General features: G+C 45.1%; 1 protein-coding gene across 1 annotated transcript in view; it reads left to right on the top strand.

Annotated features, from left to right (window-relative positions):
* The first annotated feature begins 335 nt into the window (after positions 1–335).
* The window catches only part of IPO5 (importin 5), a 167,398-nt gene continuing 143,577 nt past the window's right edge, over positions 336–24,156 (top strand). The window contains exons 1-4 of the mRNA XM_082245950.1: positions 336–549; positions 5,841–5,921; positions 21,249–21,441; positions 22,948–23,050. Of these exons, the coding sequence (XP_082102076.1) occupies positions 469–549; positions 5,841–5,921; positions 21,249–21,441; positions 22,948–23,050 (458 nt within the window). The 5' untranslated portion in view covers positions 336–468. The remainder of the gene's footprint in view (positions 550–5,840; positions 5,922–21,248; positions 21,442–22,947; positions 23,051–24,156) is intronic.

Here is a 24,156-nt window from a genome sequence, read left to right as displayed (position 1 = left end):
CTGTCCCCTCCATTGCACACACAGTACAGGACATCCCAGTCCAACTGCAGACTCCAGATCTCCCGCGCTTTGCAGACAGCTGACTACTTAGCTCCGCCTCCAACCCCTCCCTTTTTTTTCCAGCATCCCCTGGCAAACCTAACGTCACCGCTTGCCTAGCTTACCCGAACACACCCAGGGGCTGAAACAGCTGCTACCCGCACAGCCAATCAGCCGTCATTCCCACGTTCTACCCTCGTGTGCGTCACATGTCACCGGCATTGCTTCTCATTGGCCACGCCCCTTCGCTAGCCACATCCAATGGGTAACCGGCGCCTCTCTGGTGCGCGGGACGTGTGAGGTCAGGGCGCTAAGCTAGCTGGAAGTCCTCTGTAGCTCCGCCCCTTCTAGTCAGCGCTCCGGCCCGCGCTCAGTCTCGCGCCCTCTCTCTCTCTCCCTCTTTCCCCCTGTGTGTGTGGAGCTGTGGACATGGCGGACGAGCAGCAGCAGTTCTATCTGCTCCTGACTAACCTACTGAGCCCGGACAACGGCGCCAGGAAACAGGCCGAGGTGAGACGTGGGGGCCCTGGAGGGGAATGTGTGCTGTGTAGAGTGTCCACTGCGCCGGTGTCAGTGTGTCCCCGGCCGGAGCGCGGCCCACGTGTGAGCGGCACTCCCCGGCTAAGCCTGGGCCCGGCAGTCGGCTCCTCCCTCTCTTAGGCTGTGTACCTATGGGGACATCAAGCTTCATCTGACACCTGTAACCTGCTGTCTCCCCGCATCCTGATATCATCACTGCATGGGTTCTCATCATTGACTTTGCTACTGACCACCCTCCTCACTGTAGATCAGTCTCCTTCTATATTACCACAGTACATCCATGGGGACATCAGTCTTCATCTCTGACTTCTGTAACCTGTCTCCCCCCTCATCCTGATATCACTGCATATGTTCTCATTGACTTTGCTACTGATCCCCCCTCCTCACTTTACATCAGTCTCCTTCTATACTACCACTGTACATCCATGGGGACATCAGTCTTCATCTCTGACCTCTGTAACCTGTCTCCCCCCTCATCCTGATCTCATCACTGCATATGTTCTCATTGACTTTACTACTGACCCCCTCCTCACTGTAGATCAGTCTCCTATACTACCAGTGTACATGCATGGGGACATCAGTCTTCATCTCTGACATCTGTAACCCGTCTCCCCCCCCCCCTCATCCTGATATCACTGCATATGTTCTCATTGACTTTGCTACTGATCCCCTCCTCACTGTAGATCAGTCTCCTTCTATACTACCACTGTACATGCATGGGGACATCAGTCTTCATCTCTGACATCTGTAACCTGTCTCCCCCCTCATCCTGATATCCTCACTGCATATGTTCTCATTGACTTTGCTACTGATCCCCTCCTCACTGTAGATCAGTCTCCTTCTATACTACCACTGTACATGCATGGGGACATCAGTCTTCATCTCTGACATCTGTAACCTGTCTCCCCCCTCATCCTGATATCCTCACTGCATATGTTCTCATTGACTTTGCTACTGATCCCCTCCTCACTGTAGATCAGTCTCCTTCTATACTACCACTGTACATGCATGGGGACATCAGTCTTCATCTCTGACATCTGTAACCTGTCTCCCCCCTCATCCTGATATCCTCACTGCATATGTTCTCATTGACTTTGCTACTGATCCCCTCCTCACTGTAGATCAGTCTCCTTCTATACTACCACTGTACATGCATGGGGACATCAATCTTCATCTCTGACATCTGTAACCTGTCTCCCCCCTCATCCTGATATCCTCACTGCATATGTTCTCATTGACTTTACTACTGACCCCCTCCTCACTGTAGATCAGTCTCCTATACTACCAGTGTACATGCATGGGGACATCAGTCTTCATCTCTGACATCTGTAACCCTTCTCCCCCCCCCTCATCCTGATATCACTGCATATGTTCTCATTGACTTTGCTACTGATCCCCTCCTCACTGTAGATCAGTCTCCTTCTATACTACCACTGTACATGCATGGGGACATCAGTCTTCATCTCTGACATCTGTAACCTGTCTCCCCCCTCATCCTGATATCCTCACTGCATATGTTCTCATTGACTTTGCTACTGATCCCCTCCTCACTGTAGATCAGTCTCCTTCTATACTACCACTGTACATGCATGGGGACATCAATCTTCATCTCTGACATCTGTAACCTGTCTCCCCCCTCATCCTGATATCCTCACTGCATATGTTCTCATTGACTTTACTACTGACCCCCTCCTCACTGTAGATCAGTCTCCTATACTACCAGTGTACATGCATGGGGACATCAGTCTTCATCTCTGACATCTGTAACCCTTCTCCCCCCCCCTCATCCTGATATCACTGCATATGTTCTCATTGACTTTGCTACTGATCCCCTCCTCACTGTAGATCAGTCTCCTTCTATACTACCACTGTACATGCATGGGGACATCAGTCTTCATCTCTGACATCTGTAACCTGTCTCCCCCCCTCATCCTGATATCCTCACTGCATATGTTCTCATTGACTTTGCTACTTATCCCCTCCTCACTGTAGATCAGTCTCCTTCTATACTACCACTGTACATGCATGGGGACATCAGTCTTCATCTCTGACATCTGTAACCTGTCTCCCCCCCCTCATCCTGATATCACTGCATATGTTCTCATTGACTTTGCCACTGATCCCCTCCTCACTTTAGATCAGTCTCCTTCTATACTACCACTGTACATGCACGGGGGGACATCAGTCTTCATCTCTGACATCTGTAACCTGTCTCCCCCCTCATCCTGATATCATCATTGCATGTGCACTCCTCATTGATTTTGCTACTGACCCTCTCCTCACTGTAGATCAGTCTCAGTACACCTATGGGGACATCGGTCTTCATATCTGACATCTGTAACCTGTCTCCCCTCATCCTAGTGTCATCACTGCATGTGCACTATGCTCTCATCATTGACTCTTCTGCTGATTTCACTGTAGATCAGTCTTTCTATACTACCACTGTACTCTGTACCTATGGGGACATCGCTCATCATCTCTGACACCTGTAATCTGTCACCCCTCATCCTAGTGTCATCACTGCATGTGCTCTATGCTCTTTGACTTTGCTGCTGCCCCCTCCCTCTAGATCAGTTGCCTATTATACTACCACTGTACACACTGTGCCTATGGGGGGACATCAAGCTTCATTTCTGACATCTGCAACCTGTTCCCCCCCCCCCCCCCCCCAATCCTGGTATCACTGCATGTACTCCTCGACTTTGCTGCTGCATGCCCCCCCCCCCCATAGATCAGTCTCCTCCTATACTATCACTGTAGTCTGTGCTCACCTACACTCATCCTCCTTCTGTAATCATCACTCAGCGGCAGTCAAGACCGGTGCACGACTATTTCACGCCCTAGACAAGGCTTACACTAGTGGCGCTAGTCTTGCCTAGAACGTGGGTGATTACAACAGGGTCAGAGCAGACATACCAGGGCAGGATAATTTCACCTATGTCCGGAGACTGGTTAGTGCTTGCCTCCCCAGCTGTCCTAGTGCCTGCCTCGTCCGGCTCCCCAGTGTCTTCCTCCACTTCCCCAGCTGTAGCTCTCCTTACAGACTGAGCTACTGCTAACCTCCTCCGCATGTCTTCCACGGCCGTTGCTTTCTCTTGAAAGTCACTCAGGGCCCCAGCCCTGTGTAGGGTGGCATTCTTCAGCCCCATGTGTTCCCATGGCCAAGCTAGTGGGGAAGTCAGCGGCTGTGGCTGCGTCCCCTAGGCGGCTGCCTTAGAGCGCAAGCCCTGGCAGCAGTCTGTGTACTTCCTTAATTGATTGTCCAGCTGGCCCAGCTATCTGGAGGCTCATCACTGAGTATTACACAATACATAATGGCTGCAGTTGCTCCCCTTCCTTTCACATTAGTCGCCCTTCATTTGAAGTGTATGTAAAGACAAAACTTTTTCCATATCAGATAGTTGAGTGGTGAGGATCTCTCAGCCTAGCTTACACCACTGCAGTGCTTTCATGTTTGTTTACAAACAAAAGTACAGCATGCTGCATAAGTGCCGGTTCACACTAGGGCGACCTGTGAGGCGACCTGGTCGCCTCACAGGTTGCCGCAGGTCGCCTCCCATAGGGAAGCTACGGACCCGTTCTAATAGGAGCGACACAAGTCGCTCCGACCTAGAAAAAGGGTCCGGAGCTTCTTTGGGGCGACCAGGAGGCGACCGCCATAGACTTCAATGTTATGAAGTCCGTGGCGGCCGCTCCGAGGTCGCGGCGCGCTGCTCGCACCGCGACCTCAGAGGTCGCCACCCAAAGTAGCGTCGCGGTAGTGTGAACCGGCGCTAAACGTGCATACATGCAACTTGGTAGAAAAAAAACAAAAAATGCGCTGCAAATGTGTTCAGTGAACAGAGGTTGTAAATGAGCTCTTGCTAACCTTTTAAGCTGTCACTAGAATAGACATCCCACATTGGCTGTGACAACTGTTAAAATTTTGAATTTCGGTCACTTTCCATCCTGAAAATAAATGGTCACCAGGACAAATGGGGTGAATCTCCCCAGTTGGGGATGCTTGACAGCAATCAAACCTTGTCTTGAAGGTGTGTGTGGTGTGGGGGGAGATACGGAGGAGAGAGAACTTCCTTGCTCTATCCAGAACTAGGAAAAATGAAAAGGAATTTACTGAGGCAGGAGCATCTGTGCATAGTAACAAACCACATTCTAGCTTTTATTCTTTAATGCTTAAACTGAACAAGCTGCTGTTAGAAGCTGATTGGTTGGTTGTCCTGCACAGCAACAGTTTTAGCAAGTTCTCCCCATATTGTTTTTAAATATACAAAAAAGTATATGCTGCAGCTATCCTGCCTCAACATGGCAATGTTTAGTTTAGACCCCTTTCACACAATGGGTCTTATCAGGTCTGCTTGTCAGTATTTCAGGCGGACCTGATCAGAAGGTCCATTCACCCCTATGGACATGTGGGTGTAAACAGACTTGTCCATTTACACAAGCCTATATCTGGGTCCAATCTGGTCCACTAACGATGCCCTGTACAGTAGGCAGCTGCTGGCTGTAACTGTTCTTTTATCTTGGTAAACTTTGCCTGGTCCTGGAGGAAATATTGTTTGTTACAGTCCTGGTCCATCTAGATTTTCAGATGATAAAATTGCAACAGTCATGTAAAAGTATTTGAAACTTTTTTTTCTAAAGCACTTATTAATGGATGTGCTGCATGAAGGTACTGCACATTTTTACTATCCTCAGCTAAAACTTTTTTCCCCAGATGGCAAAGTTCTTTGTTTTATCTAAAGCGACCTAATCCTTCTTCAGCAGGGTACATTGTTAAGCTTGGAGGGGAATCCTTGGTTGAATGAATTTGCATTCCAGTGTCTGTTATATGAAATTCTGATTGGTTGCCTGGTTTATCAGTGACATCATTGCACAGCACAGTTCAGCACTTCTTTTTGTGGCAGTTAAGAACAAAGACCTAGCTTTGCAGTTCTCACGTCACCATTGTAGCTCTTGTTCTCATTGTCTCTGATGGCCAGCTATAGATAACATACCATCAAAGTACTGAAAGGCATTATTTAATCTCACTCATTGTTAAAGCACTTCAGAACTCGCCAAACTGATTGACATTCCATACCCTTACACATTGGTCCTAACTCAATTATTACCTTGACCCATTCATGTATGTTTATGGTAAATGTATATAGAAAAGGAAATATATGCAAGGTAAATTACATTTTATGAACTGTTTAATACAAAGAGTTAACACCCTGGTCAAATGTTTACTGGTTTTAAATGAATTTCTTTTTGGTATGTTATAGGAAGCCTATGACAGCATCCCTGGTCCATCCAAGATTACTTTCCTTCTACAAGCAATAAGAAATGCTGGTGCTGCCGAAGAGGTGAGTATTGTCACTCCAGACTGGAAAATCATCTCAGGCCAAGGGCAAGCAAACCATTCTGTAAACATGGCCCATCTACTATTAATAATTTACTATCATAAAACCCCAGACAAACTGCTAAATTGTTGAGAAACACCTATTGTATTTTTATTCTACTTGCTAATCCTATGGTCTAGTCCCATTTCCACATTGCACAACTGGATGACACCAGTAGTTTCTAATTTCGGGATTAAGAATTTTTTCTTCCTATGTCGCCTGTTCATAGAACATTGAATTGGCAGCATCACCTTTATCCAGAAGCAGCAGTGCTACACTACAGTGTAACAATGTGATATTGCTGACTACAAATCTGTAAACATAAGAATGGCTGGTAAAACTTACAAATCCCTAGGTACATAAAAGCTTGAATCCTAAATGTATTACAGCTGTGTCTCTAGCTGTTTTCTAGGATTTACACCATAAAGTGAAAGTTCAGTGAAAACATTTGTTTTGCCTAGAGTGAAAATACATTTTAAAACTTGACAGATGTCACTGGAGCATGTGTGCCAATTGAAATATTTCCTCTGTGTCAGAAACAAATGTAAACTTTTCAATTTCCTGTTCATTTCTGTCTGATGTCAACAGGACAAGATACTCAGGGTGGATGTCTCCAATGAGAACACAAAGTAAAATTACCTCATAGTCTTTTTTTAAAGTGATTGTAAAGCAGGGCTTGACAAATTTGCTTGGAATCTAGGAGCCAGTTTTATTTCTGCGCATGCCGAATGGCTGGCTTCTTTTGACCGGCTACCATACACAGGCCGAATGGGGGCCAGTTTTTAATGAACCGGCTGATGTTGCCCGGCATTCGGCCCGTGTGTACTTGGTTTGATGGTGTGATGGGCAGTGGCTTACTAGGGAAGTACAGTGCAGCAAGGTGGAGATGATAGGAGACCCAGTGATCCAATAAATCATGCCAACTTGGGCACCTCCGCTAAGCGGAATCTGCTTGCTCAGCGGGGATTTATCCGCTAATCAATGCTGAGCAAATGCATGACAGGTCTTGTCCACTCTGCTATGCGGTGCAAACCTGGTTGCAGTCCCGCTATCCTCTATGGGGCTGTCGGATGGAAATGGACTGCCTGTCCATTTTAATCAAGTGCCATCTGATTTGATCCGTCAGGCAGATGGGAAGTAGGACCACCATCCGTCAGTTTTTAGTGGACAAGATAGGAGGGCGGCTGTTGTCAGGGGACAGCCGCCACTTCATAAAGGAGACTGGATGGTCCGATCAGGCCTGCCTGAAAAACTGACAGGCGGACCTGATCAGACAGCCCGTGTGAAAGAGGCCTTTTGCTGTGTGGCATGAAGGAAAAAATTAAAAATAATGTATTTGAATGAAGAAAGAAAATGTTTCCATCTTTGTGGGGTTGTAAGTGGAACTGAGGCCATTCAGACCAGCTGCCCCACACTCCCTGTCCACTCACTGGTAAGTACAGGGCACCAGATCAAGCCCTCAACATCTTCAACCTCTTTTGGCAAAGAGATGGGTGGGCAGTGAGAACAGGCAGGGGAAACCATCAGCACTGCCAGTGACAAGAGGGTGCCAGTACCCCAATGTAAGCGTCTCCCTACAGCAGGCTGGGAGGAATCCAGACCGCTGCTGCTGGGTAACCCAGGTGCCAGGACGCAATTTCCAGTCGCCATTGTAAACTGGTACCTGGGTTTTGTTTGTTAAGCCCTGATGCTTTGTACCAGAAATCTAGTTTGGAGTTGTATTAAACGACAAAAATAGCATAGGCCTCTAACCAAAATGTGAAAAGGATCTTGAGAGAAACTCGTTTAGTTTTATACTAAAATGAAGTCCTTCTAATTATTTCTGTACCTATTGGAATACTATAAATGTGTATAGCGCAATAGGTGTTTGAAGTGACATGCTTATTTTATCTCAGTAGTTCAGCAGGAAGGCTAACCTATTTTCCACAGACGTAACTAAAAAGGAGAATCTACAAATTTTGTAGTTGTGGAAATATGCGTCCAAAGTTGCACCAAAAGCTAAAAATATTGAATTAAGGTTTTATTGCAAATCGCTGTGGGTCCCAGTTTTTCCCATTTGGCCTGTGCAGTACACTGTAGGTAAATGTAAGGACGTGTGTACAACTATTATCTCACTGTATTTTTTTGCTTTTGAAAGCAACTAAATAGACAGGAAGACGTTCTAAAATTGACATGCTTCATGATACAGAGCCCCCCCCCCTTCTATTTCTGTGAAGAAAGATCTGTGTGCCACAAAGGCTTGTCTTCATGTGGTATAACTTATTGTAAATGCACTATTTTTGTGTAACCAGTGACATACTCTTGCTGCATTTTACTACCATTTTGAGAATGCTTATTTAAACACTCAAGCTTTTCAAAATGTTGAAAATGTCCTTTGTATAGAAGTGCAGCAGCTAACATTGGATTTAAAGTGGAAGAAAAGCCTAACCCATACTATTCTTTAAAAATGTTTCCTCTCCCCTCCTACCTATCCTGCATACCCTGTGTACCTACCTCCTTTTATTTCCATTTTTGTTCCAAAGTCCTTATTTTTCCAGGACAAAAAAAAAAAAAATTGGGAAAAAGTGTATTCCTGAAAAAATGTTCTTTAGAATATGACAGCATTCAAAGACCTTAATAAAAGGTAAAGTCTTAAATTATTAGAAGTTCTTTCAGCTGAAGACAAGCAAAACCTGGAATACAATTAAGGGAACACTGTACTTCTCAATGCAGTTCTCAAACGAGAAATATGCATTTCTGCCACTAGGGGGAGCTGCGGGGGAAGGGCTCCAGTTTAGTTTCCCTGTGGACTCCTTCCTGTACCTTCTACAGTCAGTTGGGTTTTTATTGGGCTACAGTGGGGAGGACCTAACAGCTTAACCACTTGCCATCTGCTCACATTGAGCCTACTGCGGCAAATTGGCTCTCCTGGGTCCATCGACATAAACCTACGTCGCTGGATCCCGCCCCCTCTTGGCGGTTCGCGTGCGCCGCCGGAGACTCGCTCCCGCTGTATTCAGACACGGCGGGAGTCGGGCCAGGGGAGGAGAGGGCGGTGATCACTGCTGCTCTTCCCCGATCGTCGGGGACAGACCGAGCTTGTGTAAACAAAGCGGGCGGATCTCCTATGTGACAGACAGTGACAGATTACGGGATTCAGCATAGCTGAACCTGCGATCTGTGTCACACAACCCCCCTCCCCCCACACACGTCAGTAAGCATGAGGCATACATTTAACCCCTTAAACACCAACAGTGTTAACCCCTTCCCTGCCAGTGTCATTACAGTAACAGTGCATATTTATAGCACTGATTACTGTAGTAATGTCACTGGTACCCCCAAAAGTGTCAAAAATGTCAGTCAAGGGTCCGATCTGTCTGCCGCAATGTCTCAGTCCCGCAAGAAAAATAAATCGCAGATCGCCGCCATTACTCGTTATAAAAGATTTGTCATTTTTGGTTTTTTTTTTTTTTTAACCAAAAAATGTAGCAGAAAACAAATTGGCCTAAAATGTTAAAAAATTTTTTTTTTTTTTTAAATTTGGGGAATGTGGGGAATGTTCTATGTCGGAATTTAAAAGTATTGTGTTTTTTTTTCAAAATTGTCGCTATTTTTTCAAAAATTAAAAATCGCACAGGTGATCAAATGCCACCAAAAGAAAGCTCTATTTGTGGGGAAAAAAAAGGACATACATTTAATTTGGGTACAGTGTTGCAGGGCCGCGCTATTGTCCTTTAAAATAACGCAGTGCCGAATCGCAAAATATAGCCTGGTCTGGAATGGGGAAAAACCTTTCGGTCTTAAAATGGTTTAAAATACGCTCATTGAGAATTTTTTTGTCAGACATGTAGCTAAATACATTTTGGCCTAAATATGACAAAAATTTAATCTATTGGATATTTAACTGTCAAAGTAGAAAATGTCAATTCTTTCGCAAAATGTTCGTTGTTTTTTTATTAATATCGCAAAAAATGAAAAGCTCAGAGGTGACCAAATACCACCAAAAGAAAGCTCCGTTTGTGGGGAAAAAAGGACGAAAATTTTGTTTGGGTATGGCATTGCATGACCGCGCAATTGTCAGTTAGTCGTGCAGTGCCAAGTTGCAAAAAGTGGCCTGGACGTTAAGCAGGAAAATCCTCCGGTCCTAAAGTGGTTAAGGATTGCCACATAGCAGATATACTGCTACAGGGCGGCCCTCCTGTGCAGAATCACGTGTGTGAATATATATTTGTGTGTGTTTAATTTCTGTCTAGGGGGCGTGTGTGCCTTCAGCGGCCCGCTTTTGCTGTGATTACTAACAGCAGTAGCCAATCTATGGGTGCTAGGCACTGGATGTCCACCGGTTTCTGTGATGTAAAAAATGAGACAAAGATAAATCATTTCAGAACTTTTCCCACCTTTAATGTGACCTATAAACTGTGCAACTCATTTGAAAAACAAACTGAAATCTTTTAGGGGGGGGGGGAGTAAAAATAAACTAAAATGTGGTTGCATATGTGTGCACACCCTCTTATAACTGGGGATGTAGCTGTGTTCAGAGTTAAGCAATCACATTTTAACTGTTAAATAGTAATCAGTACACATCTGCCATCTTTGAAAGTGCCTCTGATTAACCCCAAATTTCAGCTGTTCTTAAAGGTCTTTCATTAAATTTTTAGTCTTATCCAACAGCAAAAGCCATGGTCTGCAGATAGCTTCCAAAGCTTTAGAGAGATTTCATTGTGGAAAGGTATCGGTCAGGAGAAGGGTACAAAAACATTTTCCAAGGCATTAGCTATATCATGGAACACAGTGAAGACAGTCATCAAGTGGAGAAAATATGGCACAACAGTGAAATTACCAAGAACTGGACATCCCTCCAAAATTGATGAAAAGGCTAGAAAAAAACTGGTCAGGGAGGCTGCCAAGAGGCCTACAGCAACATTAAAAGAGCTGCAGGAATATCTGGCTAGTACTAGCTGTTTGGTACATGTGACAATCTCCCGTGTTCTTCATATGCCTGGGCTATGGGGTAGAGTGGCAAGATGGAAGCCTTTTCTTACGAAGAAAAACATCCAAGACCTGCTCAATTTTGCAAAATTACATCTGAAGTCTCCCAAAAGCATGTGGGAAAATGTGTTCTGGTCTGATGAATCCATGGTTGAACTTTTTGGCCACAATTACAAAGAATGTTTGGTGCCAAAACACTGTACATCACTAAAAGAACACCATACCCATGGTGAAGCATGGTGGTAGCATAATGCTTTGGGACTGTATTTCTTAAGCTGGAACAGGGAATGTAGTCAAGATAGAGGGAATTATGAACAGTTCCAAATACTTTTTAAATTTAATGGGTTTACAACCTCTTTAAGGGTGTGCACAACCTTTTTTATTTCCCTCCACCTAAAAGATTTCAATTCAACTTTGTTGTACCGTTTATAGGTCGTATTAAAAGGTGGAAAATGTTCTGAAATGATTGATCTTTGTCATTTTTCCTTTTCTTTTTTTTTTTTTTTTAAATATCACAAACTTGACGTTTAACAGGGGTGTGTGTGTGTAGAAAGTATTGGGGCCCCCTGCCTTTACACGCACATGAGCTTTAATGGAGTCCTAGTCCCTAGGGTTCAATATTGATTTGGCCCACCCTTTGCAGCTATAACAGCTTCAACTATTCTGGGTAGGCTGTCCACAAGGTTTAGGAGTGTCTCTATTGGAATTTTTGACCATTCTTCCAGAAGCGCATTTGTGAGGTAAGGCACTAATGTTGGAGAGAAGGCCTGGTTCGCAGTCTTCGCTCTAATTCATCCCAAAGACGTTCTATCGGGTTGAGGTCAGGACTCCGTGCAGGCCAGTCAAGTTCCTTCACCCCAAACTCTCTCATCCATGTCTTTATGGACCTTGCTTTGTGCACTTTCAAATCATTTGGTGGAGGGGGGATTATTGTGTGGGGTTGTTTTTCAGGGGTTGGGCTTGGACCCTTAAGTTCAGTGAAGGGAACTTTTAAGGCGTCAGCATACCATGACGTTTTTGACAATTTTATGTTCCCAACGTTGTGGGAACAGTTTGGGGATGGCCCCTTCCTGTTCCAGCATGACTGCGCAGCAGTGCGCAAACAGAGTTCTATAAAGACATGGATGAGCGAGTTTGGGGTAGAGGAACTTCGCTGGCCTCCACAGAGTCCTGATCTCAACCTGATTAGAACACCTTTGGGATCAAATGGAGTAGACTGCAAGCCAGGCCTTCTCTCCAACATCAGTCTCTGTCCTCACAAATGCGCTTCTGGAAGAATGGTCAAACATTCTCATAGACACAAACCTTGTGGACAGCCTTCCCAGAAGAGTTGAAGCTGATATAGCGGCAAAGGGTGGGCCGATATGAGAGACCAAAAAATGCACACACTCCTCCTGTGTCTAATCAGGTGCATAGTATAGCAGTGTGATGTAACGTAGTCATATGTATGATGGGTGATCTTGTAGAGAAACTAATGGATTTCTGCTTGTATTTTTTATGGAAAAATTATAAATATAAAAATTTCAAAATTTGGGGCAGTTGCTTCTGAATGAGTACAAATTCACACTTATGCAACGCAATTTTGCGACGCGACTTTGCCAAGATTTTGATGCGATTTTGAGCAATGGCTCAGGGCTATATACCCCAAAACGCATTAAAATCGTGCCAAAGTAGTTCAGGAACTACTTTGAAGTCGGTGCGACTTCAAAACGCACTGATATGAATGGGGCTCATTGAAAATAATGGAAAACTACTTGTCATGCGATTTTTGCAGTCCAAAATCGAGGGACAAGTCGCACTAGTGTAAAAGGGGCCTAAATCGTTTTACTTTATTTCTGGCTCCCCCCCCCCCCCAAAAAAAAAGTTTATAGTTCCCCGTATTATGGTTTCCTTTTGATTAGTATTGTAGTTGCTACCAGAAAAGCAATTCATGTCCTTGTTTTTTGAAGGTTTTGGCTCCACGGCTGTCTTGTTTTGCTTCACTACTTTGTGATATACTGATGTGCACATCAGGCATTGGGAGACCTGGATTTTTGCACTTTCAAAGATGTGGGCATCACTTCTGTGGTTATTCTAAGAGTCCACATAAGGCATCTTACTTTGTGGCTTGTAAAGCTAGTCACTAATTGATTTCTGACACAGTGGTGTTGATTTACTATGGGTTCACTTTGCAAAGGAAGTTTTTAGCTTAGTGAATGGGGCAAACTTTTGGTGACTTGCGTCATTCAATCATATGCAAGCAAATACTGTCTCTTTACCACTTAATGCCAAATCACTTAAATGTATGTCATTTGGCTTTAAGTGGTTGTATTGGAACGATGCCTGCAGCTACAGGCATCATTTTTTTTTTTTTTTTTGTAATTTCTTTATTTTAACCAAAGGTTGCGTTGTACACTTCAAAAAAGAGAGCAACATAAAAAGGTACAATGACTTGAGTCCATCAGTTATAAACAAACGAGCAACATAAGGACTGCAGAAATGGCATTATACAACATATTAGAATAGCCTAAAATGTTCCAAGTCACACTGGTGATGAAGGACCAGTAGTATGTTGGTGAATAGTTCGAGGTTCTAATTTAAGGGAACCACCCTAACTTGGTAATGCAGACCATTGGGAGGTGTAGTAAAAAGTGCTGGGGTCTAGTCAAAACTCTCAGCGGGCAGATGATCTATAGGGATGGAAGGTGGTGGGGAGGGGGTATGATCTACTAGGGAAAGGTCCTGTACTATAGAGCAGTACCAAGACTGCGAGGAAGAGGATTGTAAGCTGGAACGTAGAGATAGACAAGAGGGGAGCAGCAGCGTATTAAGGAAAAGGGGGATAGCTACTGAAAAAGATAGGAGCCAGGGACTGGAAGATAGCAAGAGGGACCATGGTTATGTGTTTCCCCCCCCACCTGGGGCCCCAAAGCAGCCCTTGTAGAGAGAGACAGTGTTGTAAGACCTCCTGTATATAGGCATCAGTAAAGACAAAATGTTGCTTTGGTCTCCAGGTGTCGCAAAAAGACTCCTCACGATTATGATCAGTAGCCGTAAGATCTTCCATGTCCCTGATTTCATTGATTTTAAAAAACAAAAGAGAACTCGTAGGTGGATGCACGGACCCCCAACACACAGGAATACAGGCCCTGGCAACATTTAGTAGCTGGATGTTAAGAGAAGACTTGTATTTTTTAAATGGCCCGTTGCATAAGGTGCAGCAAGCACGCCGCAGGGTCGTCTGTTAAATCTACGTTGGTCAGATGCTTGATGGTGCTGGTCACTGCCTGCCAGAAAGGTTTAAATTTCAGGCAATCTCAAAAGATATGCAGCATAGTGCTCCGGTCAGCATTATAACGCCAACACATCTGGCACCTGCGGAAAGTATCTGTGTGTGGCTGTGGGAACCCTATACAACCTTGTCAGGATCTTACAGCTGGTTTCTTGGACTTTCGTAGCCATGGACAATCTTGGTGCAAGGTGGAGGATCTTCTCTTTTTGAGAGTGAGTAAATGTCGTGGCATGATCGGACTTCCATAGAGAGGGGGGAAAAGTTGGATGCCGGACAGATCAGAGCAACGTAGGTGGTGGAGAGGCTGTGGTGGGTCGGTTCCCTCCTGTGAAAAATACTAGTGATCGACCAATATCGTGTTTTTTTTTTTTTTTTTTTTTTTTTTTTTTGATACTGATATTTTGGTCATCGGATATTGGTATCGGCCAATATTTTCGGACATGTAAGACCCCCAAACCCCTCCTTGGCACTGAAAAGTATTCAAAACGCCAAGTTTGGCTGTTTTTGAATGCTGTCAGTTTTTTTAATTCGGCGTCGAGTACCCAGAAGTGATGTCATGACATCACTTGTGGGTTTTTTACATGGAGACCGACGCATGCGCACTTGCTGCAGGGATACCAGCTTTCACGGGGACACATCTTCATGCTACACCAGGTCTTCTCTTCGGTGCAGGAGGTAGGATGCCCGGGTCTCCCGGTGGGACGGGAGACCCGGGTGAGCCGTGGTAGGCGGCAGGAGGAGGGGGGGCGCCCCCTCCTGCTGCTTTTAATGACAGCCGAGCGGCTTCTCAGTTGCATCGGTTGTCATTACAAGTCAGCCGACCGTCGGTTATGGACACCGGTACCGGGGTAATGCCTCTAGCTGCAGGCATCACCCCAGGACATGCACTTTCCCTAAATATCTGCAATATCGGTAACCTCGGGGAAAGTGCATATCAGTGTTGCCGATAATCGTCGATCTCTAGAAAATACCTTCCAGAGCTGTCGAAGTTGAAGACTACTCCAGAAATCCAAGGAGGGATCCGCAGGTAATTGCGGTCAGGGTGAGATCACCATCCGGCCTTAGATAATCCCATAAGTGTAGACGGCCACCTGACTCCAAATGAAGGAACGGAGGGCTCTGGAGGCCAGGTGTAAACTCTGGATTGGTGAAGATGGGGATCATGGGAGAAGGCAATGGAGAAATCGAGGTGCCGCAGAAAGCCTCTCTGGACACCCGAAGCATGCTACCCAAAGTGGGATGACTAATGAGCTCCCTTGACAATGGCTAGGCAATCCACAGCCAGCGCTTCGCTGTGTTGCCAGAATCCTCCAGTTAGGTGGACCGCTCAGTAGTAGGCAGGAATATCAGGCAGGCCCCCTCCAAGGATTTGGGGAGATGGAGAAGCCTGGGTAACACCATTATTTTAAGGGCACTACAGCAGCTAAACCACATCAAAATGAGTGTTTGCCAATGAAGTAGATCCGCCCGAAGTTGCATGAGCTGGGGGGTCGAAGTTGGCTGTATAAAGGGATTCCAGATCTGGTGTAATGTTGACTTTCAAGTATCGCATGGTCAGTCGCCCCAACGGAAGGAGAAAGTGGGACGAAGAATACTGATCGTATCCCGGGCTATGGAAAGAGGGAAGGCAGAAGACTTTGATTTGGAAGTGGGACAAGGTGCCATAAGTGCAATAGTGATTGTAACCACTTTGGTAGGGATGCCAGTGGGTCTGTCAGAAAATCAGATCATCCACAAAAGCAGTGACCTTTTGAACCCCCAGAGGACTTCTTGTATCCTGAAATCCGACCTAACCGTACAGAGGAAGGGTTCCAGAGAGGATAAAAATTAATAGCAAGAGAGGGCATCCTTGGCGAATTCCATTTGAGATCATAAAGTCAGAGCGCATTTTCGTTGTAGCTAGCAAGAGAAGGGGGTGATGGGTAGTTCTGGCCGCATATATGATTCATGACTTGTGTTATCTTGGGGGTTCCCGCAAGGGTACAAAACCTGCCTGGTCTCGGTGGATGAGGCGAGGAAGCCGCCGGTTTGCCAAATTTTTGGTAGGTCTGAAAATCCCTTTTTTTTTTTTTTTTTTTTCAAATTTTTCTATTTGGGGGAAGGTGCCATTATATCCAAGATTTTTTTTTGAAGCCATGATCTTCCCCTCCACAACCAATTGGTCCCCCCCCCCCTTTGGGATTGGGAGATATAGGCCCTAAAAGCATCCACCGGCATCGAATGTCCCTCCCGTGAGAGCTGAAACTAGATGGGGAGATAGGATCTTAAGGAAGGCCCTGTAGAATGCTGGAGTGAGCCCATCAGGGCCAGGATCTTTCTTAGGTTTTGAGCCGGCCATGGCCGAATCCAGCTCCTCCACTGATGGGCTCCTCCCTCACCCCGGTAGGAAGAGATTGGATACCTAATGAGTTTATATTGGTATTACTGTCCCTATGTCCTAAGCCGAAAAACATCCTAAAGAAATTGCCTTGCATTCCTTGGATGTGGTAAGGGCTATTCGGGTGTATCTGGCGGTGACTGAACCGGTTGCAAAATCCAGTTCTTTGTTCTTACGGATGGACCTCGTAAGGGACAAGGCCCGTCTGCTGCAACCATTTCCAAGTGGATCAGGCAGATTCCATTAAGGGTCAGGTTCCTCCTTTCCCTGTTAAAGCGCATTCTACGAGGGTGCTTGGTGCCTCCTGGGCTTTTCGTCATCGGGCATCAGTGGTTCAGTGTGCAAGACGGCTACGTCGTCGTCTGTACGCACGTTTACAAAGTTTATAAGATGGATGTACTTGCATCTTCGGAGGCGGAGTTTGGCCGCAAAGGGGCGTAACCAAAAATTTCTGCCTAGTCCTACTGAAGAGTCTCCATCCGATATTTCTAAGCCTACTCAAAGTGGTTCAGAGCCTTGAGATCAAAGATCGAACGAATCTTGCCTTCCTTCCTGGGAACTGTAAACCGGTTTGAATGAAAACCGCGAAACCGTTCCGACTCTGGAAGCGGCACAACCCTTTGTGATAACGGGTCATGCACTGCTCTGTAGAGGCCCTGTAGCCATTCGTGAGACAGGCATAAGTTGGAAGGAAAGAACCTTGCTGGAGGCAAGGACCAAAACATGATTTTGTAACCAACCAAATCGGCTTGTGGACCCATTTGTCCTGAATGAGCAAGGTCCACGGATCCGGAAAAAGGCAGACATCCCCCCCCCCCCCCCACCCCAGATGGGGTTGAGGGTGCCCCTTCAGACTATTGAAGGCTTGTCTGGAACCAGAAGTGCCTGCTTTGGACTTACCATTCTAGGGTCTCTTGGTGCCTCTCGCAAAGTTACGGGTGGATCGCAAACCCTTTTCCTGCGATCCAGACAGACGAAAGGGCCGCTTGTGAGACGAAAAGACCACGTTTAAGACGAGGTTGCTTGCCCCTAGCAACCCGTGGAAGTAATGTACTCTTACCTCCTGCAAGACCCTTAGGCCCCTTTCACACTTATGCTGCCTAAAAGTCGCGCAATTTTGCCGTGATTTTGACGACCTGAAAAAATGCCTTTGGACATCAAAACGCATTAAAATCGTCAAAGTAGTGCAAGGACTACTTTAAAGTTATGACTTGAAGTCGTACAAATATGAATGGTGCTCATTGGGAATCATGAAGTATGGCTTGTCATGCAACTTTGCTGTCCCAAATCACAGGACAAGTCGCGCAAGTGTTGGAGGCCTTAATCTCTTCCATAGAGGCACAGAACAAGCAGTGACCTACAAAAGGAATATCAATCGGCACCTTTTTAGAAGCCTGGTCTGCCGACCAGTACTTAAACCATATCATGCGTGGGGAACGTATTCTAACATCAACACATAATATAGCCGTTTTAACTATTAAAGGAACAGGACATCAGACAGGAAGACTCGTACCCAAATCATGTGGACAAAGATAATCGCCAGACGGACCCCCTAACTTCCTCTATGGATGCCAGCATCCCAGCCACTGGGAGCAAAAACATAGTAAAGTTAGAAACCAGAAGTCGGCTCCAGTGACCATAAAAGCGGGTGAGCACTGGTCCAACAACAAAACCTGGCTCGACATTCTCAAAAAAACAGGGGAGGGGCAGGGGTACCGCCAGCATTTAATATGGCGACAAATTCTTAACATGAGCACCTGCCACTCCCCACCGAAAAGGGTGAGAGAGGGCATGCAGGCAAGAACTGATGCCAACCAGGACAACCTCAGGCCCAGAACACAAAAAAACAATCAAAGGAATCTGGTCTCAGCTCCTCCACACAAAGGGGAAATATAGAGGCAGTTGGTTGACCAAAAAAAACACTCTTACCCACTTAATACAACTCTGAGCCCATTAGAGGTCCAGGCTTCGCCCATCACAGTAGGCATACTCCAAAGGGCCTGCACCCTTAGGCACAAAGTTTCTCCTTTTTGCTATCGAAGCCCATTCCACCCAGGATGGTGTCCTTTTGGGTTTTTCAGTATTAGCACTGCTTCCCAAACTTGCTGGACTACCTTCTGGTCCTTTGCTCACATGTCACGCCAAGTTCTAGCCGGTAGATTTTTAGACCATCTGCTTTTGGGCCCTTCCAGACGGGATGGGCTTCAAGCGGATCTGCCTGCTCAGCAGAGGAGCTCTCCGCTGAGCAGGAAGATGACAGGTCCTTGTGCTATGTCAGTTCTGTAAGGGGCAGTTGTTTGAAAACTCCTGTCTATTTCAGTCAGACTGTCTAATCCGCAGGACGGATGGGGGGGGGGGGGGAACAGATCTCCATCCATCAGTTTTTAGCAGATAGGAATGGATACTGTCGGGTGTCCGTTGACATCCATCGCTCCATAGAGAGCTACGGGTGGTCCGTTGTGTCGGCCTGAAACTGACAGGTGGATCCGCTAAATCTGTCACTGTGAAAAGGGGCCTTAGCAGCAAGCTGTCATTTTTTTTTTTTTTTTTTTTTTGCGTGTGCATGTGATCAGCATAGGGCCAATCAGCACTGTCCAGGCAGTCAGGATACTCATGGGACAGTCAGAGGATAATGAAAACCACAAGCTTTAACTCGTGCTCGGGTTGACACTGCTAGAAGTCAAGACTGCTATATACTGCTGACGAGAGAAGGTATTTAGCAGTTGCATTTCCATGTTGTGTACTGTGGGAGACCAGATAGTGAATGAAAGATCCTGGGTTTATCTTTAATCCTTTTGCTTCTTGCTATGCTGTTGCTCTTCCTGCAGTTTTTTGCTTGATCTATGAAAGTACTGCACAATTAAGAAAGTAGGAATTTTTATTTGCATGTAAATTCCTTATCTTGGAAGACTCAATTGGGAAACGGGTCCCCCCCCCCTTTCTGTTTCTTGAATCATTCCTTATTGTTTGCTTAACCACTTTACTACCAGTCACGTAACCTCTACGTCGGCTGACTTTGAGTGGTTATACCGGGATGATGCCTCTAGCTAGAGGCATCATCCCGGTACCGTTGTTTGAAGCCGACGGTCGGCTTTCCGTCGGTAACGATCGATGCGGCTCGGGAGCCGCTCGATCGTTACCCGGGGGGGCGGGAGGGGACGTCCCCCCCCCCCCCCTCCCGCCGCCTTCCGCGGCTTTGCTCGGGGCTACCGTCCCACCGGGAGCCCCGAGCACCCAGCCGGCACGTCCGCCGGCTGGATGGAGTCCCGATGAATGCCGGAAACGGCATCGATCGGGTCTCCGATGACGTAACCCGGAGGCGACGTCCATGACGTCACTTCCGGGTTACTGTGCTGCAAAAGGCGGCAGATTTGAAAAACGGCTGTATGCAAAAATGCCGTTTTCGGCGTTTTGCATACAGGGAAGTGTAGTGGAGGGGTCTAGGGTCTTTTAGACCCTCGATCCCTCCATAAAGTGTACCTGTCACGACATATTGCTGTCACCAGGGATGTTTACATTGCTTGTGACAGCAATAAAAGTGATCAGATTTTTTTTTTTTTTTAAAAAACCTGTAATAAAGTTTAAAAAAAAAGAAAAAATAAATAGGAGGAAAAAAAAAAAAAAATTTAGCCGTCACCGTTAGCTCGCGCACAAAAAAAAACGTATACGCAAGTCGAGCCGCAAATGAAATCGCTGTTCAAACCACACATGTGAGGTATCGCCGCGATCGCCAGAGCGTGGGCAATAATTAAAAAAAAAGAGCTACACACTAACTCTAAACTGGTAACCGTTAAATAAATTTAAAGCGTCGCAGATTGAGATCTCTATTGACCGTAGTTTGTCGCCATCCCACGGGGGGGCGCAATTTTAAACCGTAACATGTTTGGTATCTATTTACTCGGCGTGACATCATCTTTCACAATATACAAAAAAAATGGGCTAACTTTACTGTTTAGTATTTTTTAAATGCAGTGAAATGTGATTTTTCAAATTTTTTCCAAAAAAATGGCGTTTTAAAGACCGCTGCGCAAATACCGCGTGACAAAAAATTTTGCAATGACCGACATTTTATTCTCCAGAGTCTTTGCTAAAAAAATATATATAATGTTTGGGGGTTCTAAGTAGTTTTCTAGGAAAAAATACTGGTTTTAACTTGTGAACAAAAAGTGTCCGAAATAGGGCTGGGGCTAAAGTGGTTAAAGTCTGACTGAGTGGGTGGGGTTATAGCAGTGCACTATAGGGGGCAGCCCTAGCAAGTTTATTGCTGGTGTCTAGTCACCCAAAGGTAACCTGCATATAACCTGTGGTATATAACTACAAGACCTTTACTGTACTTCTCCAAGAAGAAATTGACAGGTAACTTTAAAATTCCATTTTTGTTTTGTTTTTTTGTGTTGTGCATGGTTGGGTATTCTTTGAAAAGTGAATTGTCACCACATTCAGAGCTAATGGAATATTATTTTAAGTGATCTGACGTTTTGCCTTTAGTAAACAGAGGTGAATTTGGAAATTCCACTTCTTGTCTTCCTAAATAAATGCTGATCATGCTTACCAGTGTTCTGTATTGGGCATTGGGGTGCATACGCACAAATTATGACCGGTTTGTGGATCTTTGTCCCTCGAATATCTATAGATTCTAATCCCAGATTTTTTTTTTTTTTTTTTCTGTTTACAGACTAGGCAGATGGCAGCTGTCCTACTGCGTCGTCTCCTGTCCTCATCGTTTGAAGAAGTTTATCCATCCTTGCCTACTGATGTCCAGAATGCTATTAAAAGTGAATTATTACTTGTCATTCAGCTGGAGTCTCAGTCCACTATGAGGAAGAAGATCTGTGACATTGTTGCAGAACTTGCTAGGAATTTGATTGGTGAGATTATCGTCACATGATACAGAAAGTTGTAATAAACCTGTTCTGCTTGTTCAGATGATGCTATACCTTTTCCTTCTAAAATGCTAGTTGCCTGGCTTCAATGTTATGATCATGAAACAAGCAGGCACCTTAACATTTTCAGAAATCCTACTCAGCATGTTTTTGGTTATGAAGTAGCTTGCATATTTCTGCAAAACAGATTTCCTTTAAAGCGGAACTTTGCTCATAACTTGATAAAAAAAAAAAAAAAATGTTCTTTAGCAAGAAACATACATTCTACATGAATTATGCTACCAAAATGTGTGTCTGTTGTAAATTGCCTCCAGCATTGCGCCTGTTTCTTTTTGCTGGAGGCTGCCATTTTGCTGAGGGCCAGCCTCTGAAAAAGCAGTAAATCTTTTAGCGGTTAACATATTGGCCTCTAGTGGCTCTGATTTTAGGCACAGTGTTGAAGAAAAGCAAATGCACTTTTTGCAGAGCACAGCTGAGACAGTGTATTAGTGGATTTTTAACAATATAGGCACTTAAAAATGTTAGCTACTGTATACCTGCAAAAGGGGCCAGCCTGAAGTGCTCTAACGCGGCATCATTTTTATGAGTTATTGATGAATAATTTTTTTCAGGAAGCTCAAAGATTTCCATCCTATTATCTTTGAAGTATGATTTCTGAAAAGCTACTTTTAATAGTTGGGTGATGTTTTGTCCACAGCCTTCTGTGTGCAGCAGCCCCCCTAATACTTACCTGAGCCCCATCTAGATCCAGCAATATTTATTGTAGGAGTTTCTCTGCTGCCCGAGACTCCCCCTCCCCCCTCATTGGCTGAGACAGCAGCGCTGCACCATACATGCAGGGCATCCGGATAGTATTCAGTGCTTCACTTTTTCCACATTTTGTTATGTTACAATCTTCTTTCCAAATGAATTAAATTCATTGTTTTTTGCAAAATTCTACACACAATACCCCATAATGACCACGTGAAAAGTTTGTTTGAAATCTTTGCAAATTTATGCAAAATAAAAAACGAAAAAAAAAAGACATGTACATACGTATTTACAGCCTTGAGCTTAGGTGCATCCTGTTTCCACCCTTAGGCCCCTTTCACACTATCCGTCCGTCTGACGGATTCCGTTTTTTTTCAGCGGGGGATCGAGCCGCCGATCCCCCCGCTGTGCTGGAGGATGACAGCTGTGTCTCCACGCTGTGTGCGAAGACACAGCTGTCAGTTCCCCATGCATCTCTATGGGGGAAATCGGATGTTCGATCGGAATTGAGAGCCTACAGTATAATAATCTCCTACATTGTGCATAATTGAAAGAGAGGATAAGCGGTCCTGTGTTAAATGTTTCAAACCTTGGCAGGAAGCATTCTTGTATCTCTCAACTTGCTCATTACAAGGAACTAATCTTGTTTGAATGCCAGATTTTAACATTCCACATTGACTTTGAGATAAACATTGAAATTTATCCCTACATGACATTGATTTTTCCTTCCTTTTTAATCAGATGATGATGGCAATAATCAGTGGCCAGAAGCACTAAAGTTTTTATTTGACTCCGTGAGCTCTCAAGATGTGGGATTGCGTGAGTCTGCCCTGCATATCTTCTGGTATTGTATATTTTCATTTGCACTCCTTTAATAGCACTAACAGACTAAAGTCTTAGTGAAATCTTATCTTGCTTTATTCTCGAGTACCAGGTTGTAATACCCCTTCATTACAGGGGCCATTTGGCCATTTTTTCAATGCTGTTATGGTTTAATTGGCAATTACTTAGTCATAGAACGTGAATCACATTGTTGTAACAATAGTTTGTACAGTGTTTACCTATTTGAAAGCAAAATAAATTGCTGGTGACAATGGCTGCCCAAAAGTTATTACTGCAGTGCTCTTTATTAACGTATAGAAGTAGACAAGTGGTTAAAGTGGCATTAAAGTTAAAAGGTAGTATAACTTTGATGTGATGGCTGCAATACTTTTCTTTTTAGCGGTTTATTTTCACTAGCTGATCCTACTAGAAAGTGTTTAACAAGAAGTTGTCCTGCGGATGCTATAGAGGGTTGAGACCAGCCCAATACTGCTGACAGTGGTGCTTATTGTCAGCTTTTATTTTAAAGTAGAACTTTACCTCTCCTGCTGCCCATAAAAGTGAATCCCCTGGCGAATCCGCCTCCAGGACCACTTTGATTAGATTCAGGATCGCCAACTGTGTTAAAAATAAATACATAATACGGAGTTATGGCAGCTAGCTGCTGCCATAACCCTGGTATTTAACATCAATGGTCTGATGTAAATACATGAGTGGTCCAGAACTAGTTGAGGGTGGTCTGAGGGCCCGACCTCTAGTGGGCCCTGTGCTCACTGCCCGGCACCTCGGAGCTGGATTGGCATTTGCCATTAAACACCAGAATTGGCAGGCCTGCCACTGGCACCCTGTGCTTTTCACAGATGAGAGCAGGTTCGTCCCGAGGCCATGTGAAGGGGTCTGGAGAAGCCATGGAGAACGGTATGCTACCTGTAACATCGTTCAGCATGACCAGTTTGGTGGGTCAGTGATGGTCTGGGGAGGCATATCCATGGAAGGACACAGACCTCTACAGGCTAGACAATGGCACCCTGACTGCCATTAGGTTTTTGGATGAAATCCTTGGACCCATTGTCAGACCCTACAGTGATGCAGTGGGTCCTGAGTTCCTGATGCACAGCAACGCCCAGC

The sequence above is a fragment of the Pelophylax lessonae genome, assembly GCF_965119305.1.
Source record: "Pelophylax lessonae genome assembly, chromosome: 2".
NCBI lineage: Eukaryota > Metazoa > Chordata > Amphibia > Anura > Ranidae > Pelophylax > Pelophylax lessonae.
Note: the sequence above shows the minus strand (reverse complement) of the source record. Positions and strands in the feature narration are given on the sequence as shown.